Source organism: Pipistrellus hanaki (genome assembly GCF_964339955.1).
Source record: "Pipistrellus hanaki genome assembly, chromosome: 3".
NCBI lineage: Eukaryota > Metazoa > Chordata > Mammalia > Chiroptera > Vespertilionidae > Pipistrellus > Pipistrellus hanaki.
Window position 1 is genome coordinate 19302764 of NC_140505.1, and position 15296 is coordinate 19318059.

Below are 15296 nucleotides of genomic sequence, written 5' to 3' on the forward strand. Positions count from 1 at the left end.
AGCCTGATCGCACCTAACTACTCTCCTTCTGGCCTGATCACTCCTAATCACTTTACATCTGCATCACCCCTGTACCCAGGGCCTAGGCTTCCCTCTGGCCAGCCACAGGCCCTGGGAACCCAGCTTCTTTCCCTCTGGCCAGCTACAGGCCCCCAGGATCCCCAAGCCAGCTGCCTGCTGTGGGTTAGACTTTGAAATTTCATCTGTGAGCAAATATGGGGCGATTTAGGAATTACTTTAAGTGAAACACTTCCTTCCCTGTGCTGCTTGTATTCTGAAGATACCCATAATTATCCACCAACTAAACGGGGGATTTTAGCCCCACTGTGGAAATCAAAGCCTCAATTTACTATGCATTTTCCCACACAGACAAACGTAAGGGATAATGCTGTCTGTGGCCAGCAGCTCTGCACATGGGACTCTATGGATGACATCTCAAATTCTTCAGGGTTTGTTTGTTTGTTTGTTTGGTGTGTGTGTGTGTGTGTGTGTGTGTGTGTGTGAGAGAGAGAGAGAGAGAGAGAGAGAGAGAGAGAGAGAGAGAGAGAGAGAGAATGTGTCTCTTCTGATTGCTTTCTGTGGTGTTGCTCCTAGCTCAGAGGTTCCCCTTAGCAACTGCATGGCTTCAGGATGTCTCTCCTAGGCCCTCTGGCTTTGTGGCTCCTTCTTCGATCTGTACCTCAGGTGAATAGCTTTATACCCCTGCCAAGTAGCTAGCTTTTCAGATTTTGCCCCTTCAACCCAGGAGGTCTTCTCAGAATTGTCTCTCACTTTCTCCTGACTCACTGAGCAGTGTTTGCAAGCATTTAGGTCCCAGTCCTTCTTTTGGTTTGCTATATATTTTGTTGTTTATTATGTATTATTTCTAGATAATGTTCTTTAGGTTTGTGACATGAGGTTTATAATGTTCTCAGCTTCAATAAAACTATTTTTTTTCTCTTTTTGTTAATTTTTATCATTTTGGAGGTTTGTAAACATATGGCTTGCCACTATCTTTCTGGAAGCCTATCAATGTATGATTTATGCTTGAATTTTTTAAATCAAATTTGTAAGACAAAAAATATGTTCATATGTAAAGAAAATTTAAAAATTCATGAATACAATGTATTAGTAATTATTAATGTGCTGACATATGTATCTCCACTGCCAGTATTTTTCCTGATCCTAGCATTATCTCATCATCACTTAACTTAGATGATAAAATAGATGCCAATAATTCTTATGTTTTAAATAAGCTGCAAACTGTCACTTACTAAGCAATTAGAAGAAATGCAGTTGAAGCTCTTAGCACATTACTCAATCACATGTGAATTAGGGTAGGTTGGGAATAGAAAAGGATTTTTGGAAGGAGTTCTGTTGTGGCAGAAGCATGGGAGTATATCCTCTCATATTCAAGCCCAAAGAAAGGCTTAGGAGAGACCACTCAGAAATTGCAATTTGCATCTCTTTGAATTTTGGGGACACAGTGAACTGGAATCTAGTTCATTTCTGATAAGGGACTACCCGGCTAACTGCTCTATGCCAGAGGAGTTGCCACACTGACGATAATCTCTCCTTCCAGTGTTTGTTGGTAGCAAAGAACACTTGATCTGGTCCATGGGCAAGATGTGGGTCCCATGTGAGATCATTTCTTACCTGATCAAGAAAGCACTTGGTGGGTAAGGGTTCCCACAGAATATAGGAGTGTGAGATGTACAGAGGAAAGGTTTGTGAGCAACCAGCGAGAGAATATTTTTATATAATTCATGGGAACCACAAATGGGACACATAGCAATTAAATATTATCAAAACTGCAATTCTTCTGCCCCTCTTCTTGCAGTTCTGATCCCTTTTATTTTGCTCTACTTTTTCTTTTTCCTAGCACATACCTTCTAACATACCATATCAGTTATGCATCATATACACAGAGATCTGTGTATAGGTTGTTGGTATATCCCAATCACCAGAATAATACTTGGGTCACGATATGTACTAAAGAAATAGTTATTGAAGGAATTCAGTTGGGTTCTCCAAAGAGCAATGAAGGAATTCATGAAAGTGAACATTGTACACTTTCCATGCTCAGGCCCCAGGGTGAGAACATTGTATTCTGAGACCAGTCAAGTCCAACATTTCCACTCTGACCTTCCCTTCCTGTCCACTTCTCCACACTGACCTACAATTCTGCAGAGGCCACAGATAGCCTCGTTGGTGGGCAACTAGGAATAAAAATTCTTAAAATGGTTACTAGAGAAGAAATCGATCTCTTTCTTAGTACAGGTAACCTGCCCCAGGAATACCTGGGCTGCTGGTGTGTAAAACTTTAATTGTAAATAAACTTAATTTTTATTATTAGTATTACTAATACTACACTAGACTGAACATATTAAAGAAGCAAATGGTTTGGAAACTGGCAATAAGTGAAGGAATATTTGGTTACCTGAAGTTGACCTGAAAAGTCACTGGGGCTGTGAAAAATTTCATCCAAATGCATCATGGGTTTTGCATGGATACACTTCTAATTATATTCTACAAGCCCTGCTTATTTTATAGACCAGGAACATTGCAGGTTAATAGCACTCATTTTGTTTTCTCACTGTAGCACTTTCCCTCCTGTTAAAATTCTGACCATTTTTTCATGGACATGGTTGGGACTGTTTCTTCTACAACATCATTGGCAATTCAACTCGCAAGTCAATATCCAGTAGCCCTCATTTTCTAACGTGTAATAAAGTACACAACTTATATTAAACACTTAATAGATGGTTGATGAGTAAATGAATGCATAAGCGATAGGACATCTTGAGATTAGAAAATTTTAGCAGCAGAAGGAAGGGCAAACTATTAACTGTGTGAGAATTAAAATTAGGTAAATAAAATGAGTGACTACACATTCATTTATTGAATACATATAAAAGCCCAATCAATTTCTTTAAAAAATGAATGAATGAATGAATGAATACTAACATAGAAGAATTGTGAAAAATGGCTACACATATAGAGGCAAGATAAAAAGAAAACACAGGTTTATTGATTTGTTTATTCATCTATATTCATGTCAATAAAATGGATATGTATATTTGTCTCTATTTTTCTTTCAGGTGATCCTTGTCTTTGTACTAAGTATTGGGTCTCTTATAATCTATTTCATCAATTCTGCTGAGTAAGTAAAATCTTCAGTCACCTGTGTCTGTTATAACATAAGATTGTCCTTGAACTCAGAATTTTCTTTCAGGAAAAATGGTTAATATACTACTTTCAAACATATTCCCATTCACAAGCTCATTAAAAAGGATAAGCGCTTAATTCCCCCAGAAAACACTAAAACCAACTCCACAAAAAATCCAGGAATTGCTTCTGCATCCTGCCAAGCTGCGTTGCTAGGGGCTGAGGGGGCCATGCTCATGTCTATTCCATGATCTCTGGGACTGCACACCTCCAGATGTTGTCTTCTTCTTTGGGCCACGTAGGAGGGCTTTTTTTTTTTTTTAATATATCTTATTTATTTTTTTACAGAGAGGAAGGGAGAGGGATAGAGAGCTAGAAACATCGATGAGAGAGAAACATCGACCAGCTGCCTCTTTGCATACCCCCTACTGGGGATGTGCCTGCAACCAAGGTACATGCCCTTGACCTGAATCGAACCTGGGACCTTTCAGTCTACAGACCGACGCTCTATCCACTGAGCCAAACCGGTTTGGGCAGGAGGGCTTTCTTTTTATATGCCTTTGGACTCTTGAGATATTGAGGTGGAAGTTCTGTGTCCATTTCAGTGTTGCTCATAGATTTCAGACAACTTTGTTAGTCTTGAGAAAGGAAAATGCTAGACCTCACCTGGGATAAAGGAGCAAATCATTGTCTGCTCTTCACGGAAGGCATTTCCTTCTTTTATGACAAAGCAACAATGGTTTCTTGAACAGAACCCAGTCTAATCTGAACCCCATGCTGATCCTCTGGGAATTTCCTTGGATTTCCAGCTGAAGTAAAATTGGGATTACAGGGCTCAGAAGTCGGGCAGCTTTAGAGATCCTAGGGAAACTAGAAGTCTTTGCTTTCTGAATTCCTTACTCTGATCTTGTAGGATTTTTTTTTTTTAAATTTGGCTTGAGTCAGTTCATTTGATCTAGAGGAGCTCTGTATTTGAAGGGTACAGAATCCTAAACTTCCTTCTGTACAGAGAGTTATGCAAACCAAGAAGAGCCACAGAATCTCTAGGCCTCTGCACCCCTGCTGATAAAACTGAAATAGAAGCAATAAACTCTAGGAAAGAAAGAGCAGGTAATTTTCCTTTTATTTTCAGCTCTATGCACAGTCTAGTGCTTTTATTTATTCATACCTCTGCTACCAAGACACAGTAAATTTCCTTGAGATATGGACTTACGTATCATTGTGAATAAATAAAAAATTGCCTACCCTTCCTTTTAATTTGGTTCAATGTAGACACAGCTTTTAAAATGTATGTCTTTAGAAACTGTCTTTGTTTCCTTTGCAGCCCTGTTGGAAGCTGTTCTTCATATGAGGACAAAACCATCCCCATTGATTTGACTTTCAATGCTTTCTTTACTTTCTATTTTGGGTTGAGAGTAAGTACCTATTGGAAATGGGAGTAAACAGACAAAGACAACAGGTACAACACAGAGAGATCTGTGTGTGCCTTGGTTATACAATTGTTCTATGTTGTCAAGCTCTAGAGTTAGAGGGTTTATGTCCTAAGTTTTTAAAAGTGTAGTGAGACATAATAGCTCTCTCACCTGCACCTGAAGCTGTCAACCAGGCCAAAAATTCTGACACAAATAAAAATGATCTTTTAAAAAAATATCATTACCCAGTAACACTGCCCTCTTTATTGGCTTTCCACGTACCTTGAGAAAGCTTTACTAATAATCACAAGCTAATAGAACCTTAATAACAAGCCTCTGAAAATGTCATTGGCTTCACTGATAGTTGATGTGCCATTAACTATATAAAGTACTTTTTTGTATTTGTGCATTCCATGTTTTTATATACATACTAGAGGCCCGGTACACAAAATTTGTGCATGGGTAGGATCCCTAGACCTGGCCAGTGATCAGGGCTGATTGAGGCCTTTCTTCATTCTGTGCCGCCCCCTGGTGGTCAGTGCACATCATAGAGAGCAATTGAACTCCCAGTCTCATAGTCAAACTCCCAAGGGAACAATTTGCATATTAGGCATATATATATATATATATATATATGTATATGTATATGTATATGTATATGTATATGTATATGTATATGTATATGTATATGTATATGTATATATATGTATATAAAATATACCTTATACATACGCTTGTAATGTGTATTTCTATGACTGTCCTTCAGCACGTACTCTCACCACACTGATCATCAAAATCTTCTTGTTATGGCAAACTCTCCTTCTGGAAATACTCTCTTTTTTATTCTAAATAGGAAAGCTCATAAATACAGGTCTTGGCCAATCATACTTGTAGATAACTGTACCTTTTCCATTGAAGACCACCTTAAATCACGTTTCTTCTTTGCTCACAAGCAGAGGGTTTTAGCTCTATAATTATAAAACTCTGGGAACAGCAGAAAGGTCAGAGTATGAGACTTTAAGTTCCAGTAAATAAAAAAATAAAATGTTCATTTATTGAACATCTACTAAAGGTGCAATCCTTATGTCTACATATATGCATAGATCATATAGCTATGTAAAAATATATGTGTGTATATAAGTGTGTGTGTATATATATATATGTACATAATAGAATTAGATCAAAACTCCAATTAATGAATGAAATATAGCTAAATAAAGGCACTCTAGTGTTCATAAAAATTCTTGAGGGTAATAGAATTTGGGGTCTTTTGTTTCCATTTCATAGTTTTTGGCAGCTGATGACAAGGTCAGGTTCTGGTTGGAGATGAACTCAATTGTAGACATCTTTACCATCCCACCAACATTTATTTCTTATTATTTGAAGAGTAATTGGCTAGGTAAGTATAAAGTTAGAATGAGCAACACTCTCTTAACATTCATTCACAAGTATCTTTCATTTTGTTTTATAATGCCCAAATGCCATAAAAAAATTCATCACTGTACTTGTACATCACTATACTTGTATGGTTTTGTAATATATTTTCAGAACCCTCTTTGTTTTTTTAAACCTCAGTACCTAGAAATGTAATGTACCTGGTGCACAGAAGGTGTTGGTATTTGTTATTGTTAATAGTCTGGCTCCTCCACAACTTGAGAGGCAAGGCCCCAGTTTCCCATCCCCCTGGGGCCCCTTTGTGCTGGGATCCCACATGGACTAGGAGAGATGAAAAAATCTCTCTTGGTCTTTGAAAGCTATAGATCATCATATCTAGACATGTTACAACATATTAGAGATTTATCGTTACTTTGTCTTTAAGGTGGACAGTGCACGTGAGTTATTTGGCTTTTTATAACTCTAATTTTACCTATTATCTATAAAATATTTATTGCTATCATTATTATAAAACTACATAAAGTAAAGCATCATACAAATGTGAGGAGCATATTATAGACATCCTGTAGTCAGCAGCTTAAGTGGATTATAGATCCTTTGTTTTTTATTCTAAGGAAGAATTAAGTAAAATGAAATGTGAGTAGTGCTTTTATATGCTTTCTGTTAGCTCAGCAACCCCAGGTACTATTATAATTCCCATTTTACAGATTAAGAGTTAGAGAATTTAAGGGCATTTCTTTAGATTATAACACCTATTAAGGGTCAGGGCTAGGATTTGAACTAGAACTCATATTCTTAAATCTACAATGTTATAATATATTTGAGGCCTGGTGCACAAAATTCTTGCATGAGTATGGTCTCTCGGCCTGGCCTGTGATCAGGGCCATCTTTCCCTGCTGCCCACACCTGCCCTCCCGCCCCCTTCAACATCCTCCCATCTCCCGCCTCCCCTCCACTCCCCCCCCCCCCCGCACCCCTCCCCCATTAGCCATTGGGCAATTAAAGCCTGATGGCCAGGGAAAGGGACCAAGAGGTCAGCTATTCCCACAGCTCAGCGCCCTATTCCTGTCGTGGGTTGCCCTCTGTGTGGGGGACGACCTGCAGGGCAGGGGCCTTGGCATGCCACTGCCTGCACCCCGTGCCACCGACCCCGGGCTCCCTGTTCACTATCGAGTGATCCGAGCCTGCTGGCCAGGAGGAGGGACCAAGAGGTTGGCCACTCTGCCGCTCCCCGGCCATGTCTCCCTACCTCCACCCACCCCAGTTCCCTGTTTGCCATCGGGCAATTGGAGCCTGCTAGCCAGGGAAAGGGACCAGGAAGGGTCAGTGCACCTCATAGTGACTGGTTGAGCAGCCATTCTGGTTGTTCACCGTTAAAATCAATTTCCATGTTACCCTTTTAGAGGCCTGGTGCACAGGTGGAGGCCGGCCAGCCTGCCCTGTTGGGGGTCCCAGATCTAGGTGAGGGTCCCTGCTGGGGGGCAGGGCCAGCTGGGGCAAGAGGCTCCAGACGTTCTGGTCTCTAGTCATTCTGGTTGTTCCACCATTTCAGTCACTGGGCCTTTATTATATAGGATTATATTTGAGCATTTCAAGAAGCGGAAGAATGTAACTACTCCCCAGTGTGTTATAATTCAGCTCACTCTCTGGAGTAACCCTCTTATTTTGGCAGCATTCTCCTTTCTATTGCTTTCTAGGTTTAAGGTTCCTAAGAGCATTGCGGCTCCTAGAACTCCCTCAAATCTTGCAAATTCTGAGAGCTATCAAGACCAGGTAAATGCCCTTCCTCAAATACTACTCACTCACTGTTTGGAATTAGGAAATGAAAATGTTAACTTCACCTTCAATTCAACTAATTTCTCCTCAGAATTTCAGGGCAAAAATTACAAAATCCTATAGCTGCCAATATAGTATTCTCTCACTTCCTCCCACTGTGTTAACATCACACACTAGCTGAAAAGTTTGCAATCATTTTGAAGGTTTTGCTTCTTCTTTGTTTTGTAGAGCCACAATGTATAAGTCCATTCATGTTTTGGTTCCCCTACCACCTCTACCCAAATAAAAACTCAGAACAATTCTGAGGCTTTGGTTCTATACATTTGTAGTTATGAAGTCTTTCCTGGCTGGGACCTAAGACTATCCCTCTGAGCATGAGAGATGCCCAGTGGCAGCAGTGAACTATTGCTTATAAATGTCTTAAAAAATAATTCAGACTACCTTTGAGCAGCAATATAGTAGTACTTCTAAAGTTTTAGCAGTATGGTCTTCTGTTACCCACTCAATATGTCCATGCGTCTCTATGTTCTCATCAGAAAGATCAATATTACAGGCCAGGCGTATTTTGCTTCTAAATGTTTATGTATGATATCGAAATCAAGATGGTAAAAGCATGTCCTTGTGTAATAAGTGGCCCTACAAGGATTTCACCTAAATGCTAGGGCTTCATTTAGGAGGCAGGAGCTTATCTGATCCTCTTCACTCAAAGGTCCTGGGCTGAAGCTGGCAATATGGAACTACAGTTCAGTGACCTACTCAATATCATTGTACAAGCCCACTCTGGATGCTTGGGACACTGATATTTGTACAATTCCTTTAGACAATGTAGCGATTTATTAAATCTACTTTATTATGATACATATATAATATGTTTTGAATGCAGTATAACATTAGGCCAGTGGATACCATAGCAAAATCTAAGGTTTTTCATCAAATGTATATAACTGGGTATGTGTATCTTCAATGCTAACCTGTATACGAATCAGACAGAGGACCTTATAACACCGCAGATCTGTAGACCAGGCATAGGGCCTGGGGTTCCTCATTAATGCACTCCCAGGTGAGCATATCCTTGCTTCAGGTCCATGAGCCCTACTTTAAGTAGCAGGATTTTAGAGGATGAGGCATTTGTGTTGTTCTGGGACCTGTCAGAACCCAACAGCTCTTTGTCTTTCTTCTTCTAGCAATGCATTGAAGTTTGCCAAACTGTTATCAATAGTGCTCAGTACCTGGTTCACGGCTGCAGGATTCATTCACCTGGTAAGTATCTCATCACACTCTCTATAATGGTGCCGGTCATCATAAATGTCTTTTCTTTAAAAAATGGGGGTAATCCTTCTAAGCTCCTGTCTCCATCACTGTAACTGGTGTGAGGTTTATCTTTCTACTTCCCTTTTCAGGGTTTTCTCCACTCCCATATTTATGACAAATATGTGTCTCCTAACCTCAAAGTATAAATGTTCCTCCTTCGAGCTTTCAAAACCTATACTCTGAAAAGGATCTAATAAAGCTTACCCTTCAAAGGTATAAGCAATAGGGAACTTTTATTTCTGTATCTTCATAAAGGTTCCAGAACTTTTAAAAAGAATAAGAAGTCCAAGCCACTGATAGAATTTTAGTATAAAAGCTGGAGAACTGTGGGGGAAGTGTTGCTGAGTTGCAAAGGGAAGTTTTGGTAATTTATTTGTTCGCCTGAAATGAATCTGTATACATAGCTATCTCCGTTGCATAATGATAAGGCTAGTTTTTAGCCCACATTATTCAGCAATATAATAAATGGACTTCAGCAATAGGAAAGAAATTCCTAGAAAATGTAGAAATTGAAGCGGGATGTTAAAAGTCTAAAGAGGCCTTTGAGAAAAGCAAAGCAAAACAAAAAAATGTAGGAGTTTTCACGCGAGTCCCTTTCTCAAAATTAATTAAAGTAATAACAAGAAAAATGTTAAACTACAAATGCAAATTGTGATATATGAACCTTCAAAAAATCTTCAACCAGCCATTTCCCCTCTCAGCACTGAACCAAGAAAGCAAGAGATTCTCCTGAAAGAAATATCACAGCAGTAAGGTCCCTGGTGCCAGAGGGTTGGTCCCAAGGGCATGGGCTTCCCAGGGAGAAATGTCTCTGTAGATACTTATTGCCATCACAGAATGGGAGGAAGAGGATGCTAAGGAGAAACCATGGCAACAGGACTTCTTGCCTTCAATAGTGGTTCCAATGAGAGGCTCTCAGACTGAATGTGGCCTATAGTCACATTTTATTTGTTTTAATTATGTTTGTATTTTACTTTCATTGCTTGCTAACTTTTATGGGAATTGTGATTATGACCAAACACACACATACAATCCTATATAATAAAAGGCTAATATGCAAATTGTCCCCTTGGGAGTTTGACAGGGAGCTCGATCACTCAATATGATGTGTGCTGACCACCAGGGAGTGGTAGCAGAGAACATGTTGGATGACCAGTGGCAGCGGTGGGGCACTGAGGGAGCAAGGGAAGGAGGAGGTGGGGAGGCCGGGAGGTGGAGAACTTGATTGGCCCTGATCTCTGGCCAGGACTAGGGGCTCTAACTGTGTACAAATTTTATGCACTGGGCCTCCAGTGTAAAAATAATGTAACTAATACAAATGATGTGGAGGTAGAAGATGGGCGTGTGTTCCTGTATCCTCCTCTTCCATAGCACATTAATGTAAAATTGAAACACAGAATTTAAAAACATAAAAATTCAGTTGCTTTGTAATAGGAATTAAATGTAGATCATTATCTTAACATTAGTCTATAATCCTTTATCTTAACTTTAATTTCCTTCTCACCTGGGCTTAGAGGTTGCTGCTAATATGGTTAAGAGGAAGAGCAGACCGAACAAGCCAACCAAGAGAGGCTGCCATGTCTTTGAGTGGTGCTGGGAGGAACAGGGAAGGGTTTGAAACACTAAAGTAATATTGCCAAAAATAGTGAGTTAAAAATTAAAGGGCTAAATTATTGTGAAGGCAATTTCCAGGTTAAAATAAATTTAGTTTGTACATGTTGTACAAGGTTGTGATTGAAACCATGTGCTAAGATGTTATTAATAGAAACTCTAAGGCTTTGTATAAAGGACACAATCCCAAGTAACTCTTATATTTCTGTATGAAATATATCTATATCTAGATATCGATATCTATATCTATATCTATCTATCTATCTATCTATCTATCTATCTATCTATCTATCTATATATATAGTTTTCTTATAGGACAATTAGAGACCCGGTGCACGGATGTGTGCACTGGTGGGGTTCCTTGGCCTGGCCTGCACCCTCTGGTAATCCAAGACCCCTTGGGGGATGTTGGACTGCTTGTTTCAGCCCGATCCCTACAGGCCAGGCTGAGGGATATATATATATATATATATATATATATATATATATATATATATATATATATGTCTCAGAAAATAGTGAAGACTCCAGAAGTCAGTAGAAACAGATTCTACTACCAGCTATGATAATTAAGTATAGACATACAATTTCTTTTTTACATCAGATTGGGATATTATACAAGTACACACTCATAACCTACTCATCATACTTAAACAAGGGTCAGCATTGGGCATACATATCACTTTTACAAAGTGATCATGTGCCTGAGAAAACTACATTATTTCTAACTTCCACTCCGGTTCTGAAAAGCAAAACAAAAAATCTACTTTTTCTAGGCATCTTTATAATTTTATCATTTTTGTGTCAAATAGAAAAGGAATATGTCTAGGAAATATGTAAGCTATTTGAAAACATGTCTAAAAATGTCAAAAATGGAAAATTGTATAAATTTTATATCATTGTTATATGTTATTTGTAATATATGTTGTATATTTATAATAAATTTATATATATTATATATACATAAAGTATAGTGTCATTGCCTAAGTTGCTCTTTTTATTTAATATAAAAAAGTAACCTGATAAATTTAGTTTCCTTAAAACATGGAGATTTAGGGGGGATGTCAGAGGAAATATTTTTCAGAGTATTTTTAATCACTGAAAAAATATTTTTGGGGTGTAGGGGAAGCAACCTGGAAAACTTATTTGTTTGCTTTTCCTTAGGTATTTGCTTTTATGAAATTAAGTTCACTGAAATGAAGTGCTTATTTTGTGCTTCTTTCTTTAATGATAGATAAACCTGATCTGGTAAAAAATGAGAATGAATAGTAATTACTAAACCTGAGAACTTTTGGTGTCCATGATGGCTCCAGAATGTGGTGATGTGCTCATATGAAAAGAGATATGGGCAATAAATTACACTAGGGAGGATTCCACATGTGAGCTCAAGCTACATGCCCTCTTAGATTTCAGCAACAATCACAGTGGGGGAAAAAATACCAAGACTTCACAATCACTACCCTAATTTATCAACCCTTCCCAGTAGCCTATGAATCATTTAATATTTCATTTGTTTTGAATTAAGTATTCTTGCTTATTTTTTTATAAACTTTCCGTTGGATTCCATTTCCTGAGTTCTTTTCTGTTGACAGGTGGAAAATTCTGGTGATCCCTGGCTCAAAGGTAGAAATTCACAGAACTTAACGTATTTTGAATCTATTTACTTGGTCATGGCAACAACATCAACTGTTGGCTTCGGAGATGTGGTACCCAAGACATCCCTAGGACGGACCTTCATCATGTTCTTCACACTGGGGAGTTTGGTGAAGAATATTTTTATTATCTTTTGAATGTAGCACAGAAATGAAAGGCATTTGGTTAATGGTGAGAAAAAAAGCAGTATAGTCTTGAGAGTGAATGTTACATCATTAGATGTCAAATGAGTATGAAAACATATACGGATCCCATGTTTTTCCAAACTGCATCTCCCAGAGCACATGAAGTAATTTCCTTGGTTGCCAGAGATGAGGATGGTCAGCAAAGGAGAGTAAATTTTCCTTATTAGCCTCTACATCGACATACCTGTCTTCCTTCATCTTTGGCCCATCAAATTAAAGTCTTTCCTCCAAAGAGGAAGGGAATTTGAGATTTGATCTGAAGGAAGTTCTATTCCTTCCAGCTCAAATGAGTAAGCTCTCCAAACCAGCATTTCCCTTCAGACAAGTGAACATTTGTACATGATTCAGTAGTGTGTGTCAAGTTTCTAATTTCAATTCTTAAAACCATACCACATTCTTTACTTCACCTTTCTGATATTCCATTGTCTGACACTGCTATATCCCCTCATTTCTTTTCCCCTTAACTTTGCTCTGTCCCATATACTTTTTTCCTCCTAGGGTCCTAAATAATAACACATGGAAGGGCACTTTGTAGTGATGAGGGGACAGAATGTGTAGGAAGATTGCCTTTCTGCGTATCCTTCCTTCATTGTTCCACCATTTTGAATTCAGGAAAGCATTTTATTTAATTTTAATCAAATTCAAAAGCTGAAGTAAGAAAGAAACATGGTCTTTCTTTAAAAAATATCGTTCACAACGATGTCCCTCATAAATTAGACAATGTTTTGTGTACCTCTTTTCTCCTTTATAATCTCAGTATCCTTTATATTAAATGATGAGACCTAAGGTTTTTATTTGCTGATCATTTTAGATATTATTTGCAAACTATATCCCTGAGATTGTGGAACTCTTCATTAGCAGGAGGACATACACTAGTTCCTATGAAGTGCTCAAAGGAAAGAAGTAAGTAGCTTTCAAGTATAATGTCTACCGTTTGAGATATTCTACTAATCGCAGACCTCTTTCTAAACACCTATTGCTTGATCTAGTTTAATATATTGGCGGGATCATTCATTCACTAAAGAGGTTGTGCTAAAATAAATAGCAAGAAGATTGCATTTGCTACTTGATACAAACTAAGACAGAGGTGCCTATAAGTGCTTTAAGTCAACTTAAAATGGCAGATAATGTTGTCATTCACTGTCAAATATTGATTGTGACAATATTTGGACCTTCCTTATCACTATCTATTCTCATATCCATTACTAACTTTGTTATTCATGTTAAGCATGTGGCTAACTCATGCTAATTTTACATAAAGGATCAAATTAAAGCCATAGTTTGAATTTGAAATAATTCACTTGTCTTAGCCAAAACTCCTCTAAACCATATGGGGCTCATTCATGGGCAGAGGTTTGCTGGAAGGAGGAGCAATGTCAGCCTTTTTACCAGTACTTCCACAGATCTCCTTTGTTCATGCCGCAGTCATTTGTTCCCAGGAGGAAAACAGACTTGATTTTACCTTTCTCTCTGTGAATATATGTTATCTCAGTTTCCATTATGCTTTTTCATATCTTTGGGGGAAAAGAAAGAAGCAGAGATCTTGAAGTCAAAGTGATACTTTTTTATCTAGTCTCTGTCCACTGTAGAGGAAAGAAGCACAATGTAGGTAAATTCTCTTGGCATGGTCTCTTTAACAGTGGATGAAGACCATGACAGACCTAGGACTAAGAAAATAGTGCAATGAATGAAAATAATGAAATAAACTAGTTAAGCCAAAGTTTGACCCACTTTATCTCAGGAAAGTGATATGTGACCCAAGCTAAATCAGCCAGTAAGGTCTAGAAAATATAAGGTAAACTTGCACTAAAATTATGCTTTTCATTTTCTTAATTGATTAGTAGCAGGAAACATATCTATATGTTAAGCCTAAGGAAATTTCCACCATAAAAGTTAATTTACACCATAAAAGATACATGCTTATATTTTTGCACCTCTCCTAGGTTTCTTTACATTGCAGTCACTTTTTGTAACTACTAGATAATTTTACATGCAGAAGAGAAAGATAAATAACCTAGATTCTAGTGCTGTCTCAGCCATAACATTTAACTATAGGAAACTCAACTAAACACTCTGAGCCTCAATTATTCCTCAGTGAAGAAATGACTTGATCAGCCAATCAAGACTCAAGTGCAAAGTTAAATCAAATTACACATTTCAAGTCTAAGTTACAAATAACCATAAAAATAGCAGGTATGCCAAAACTGGTTTGGCTCAGCGGCAGAGCGTAGGTCTGCAGACTGAAGGGTCCCAGGTTCGATTTCGGTCAAGGGCATGTGCTTTAGTTGCGGGCACATCCCCGGTAGGGAGTGTGCAGGAGGCAGCTGGTAGATGTTTCTCTCTCATCGATGTTTCTAACTCTCTAATTCTCTCCCTTCCTCTCTGTAAAAAATCAATAAAATATATTTTAAAAAATAGCAGTTATGATAGTTATTATTGTATTCCTAAAAAGCTACATGTAATTCAAATGTGTGGAGTTATACCCTGTATGAGATAAACTGGAGATGACAGAAATCTGACACTGCTTTTGTATAATGGAGATACTGTCCTGGGTGTTTCCATTTTCAAAACCTGGGTGATTCAAATGCCAAGTGTATTTAAAACAAACTTAGTTTAAACTTAAAACCCTTGCTGGTTTGACTCAGAGGTTTGTCCATCAGCATGTGGACTGAAAGGTCTTAGGTTTGATTCTGAGCAAGGGCATGTAGTTTGGTTGCAGGCTCAGTCCCTGGGCGGATGAGGGTTGGAGTGGAAGGCAACCAATCAATGTGTCTCTCTCACATCGATGTTTCTCTCTCTCTGTCTC

General features: G+C 38.3%; 1 protein-coding gene across 1 annotated transcript in view; it reads left to right on the top strand.

Moving 5' to 3' along the window:
- KCNU1 (potassium calcium-activated channel subfamily U member 1) overlaps positions 1 to 15296 on the top strand; it is a gene marked incomplete at both ends in the record, with an annotated part of 133883 nt that overhangs the window by 10789 nt on the left and 107798 nt on the right. Inside the window, 7 exons of the mRNA XM_084876253.1 lie at positions 3081 to 3142; positions 4472 to 4562; positions 5847 to 5958; positions 7652 to 7727; positions 8915 to 8990; positions 12245 to 12415; positions 13302 to 13393. Of these exons, the coding sequence (XP_084732379.1) occupies positions 3081 to 3142; positions 4472 to 4562; positions 5847 to 5958; positions 7652 to 7727; positions 8915 to 8990; positions 12245 to 12415; positions 13302 to 13393 (680 nt within the window). The remainder of the gene's footprint in view (positions 1 to 3080; positions 3143 to 4471; positions 4563 to 5846; positions 5959 to 7651; positions 7728 to 8914; positions 8991 to 12244; positions 12416 to 13301; positions 13394 to 15296) is intronic.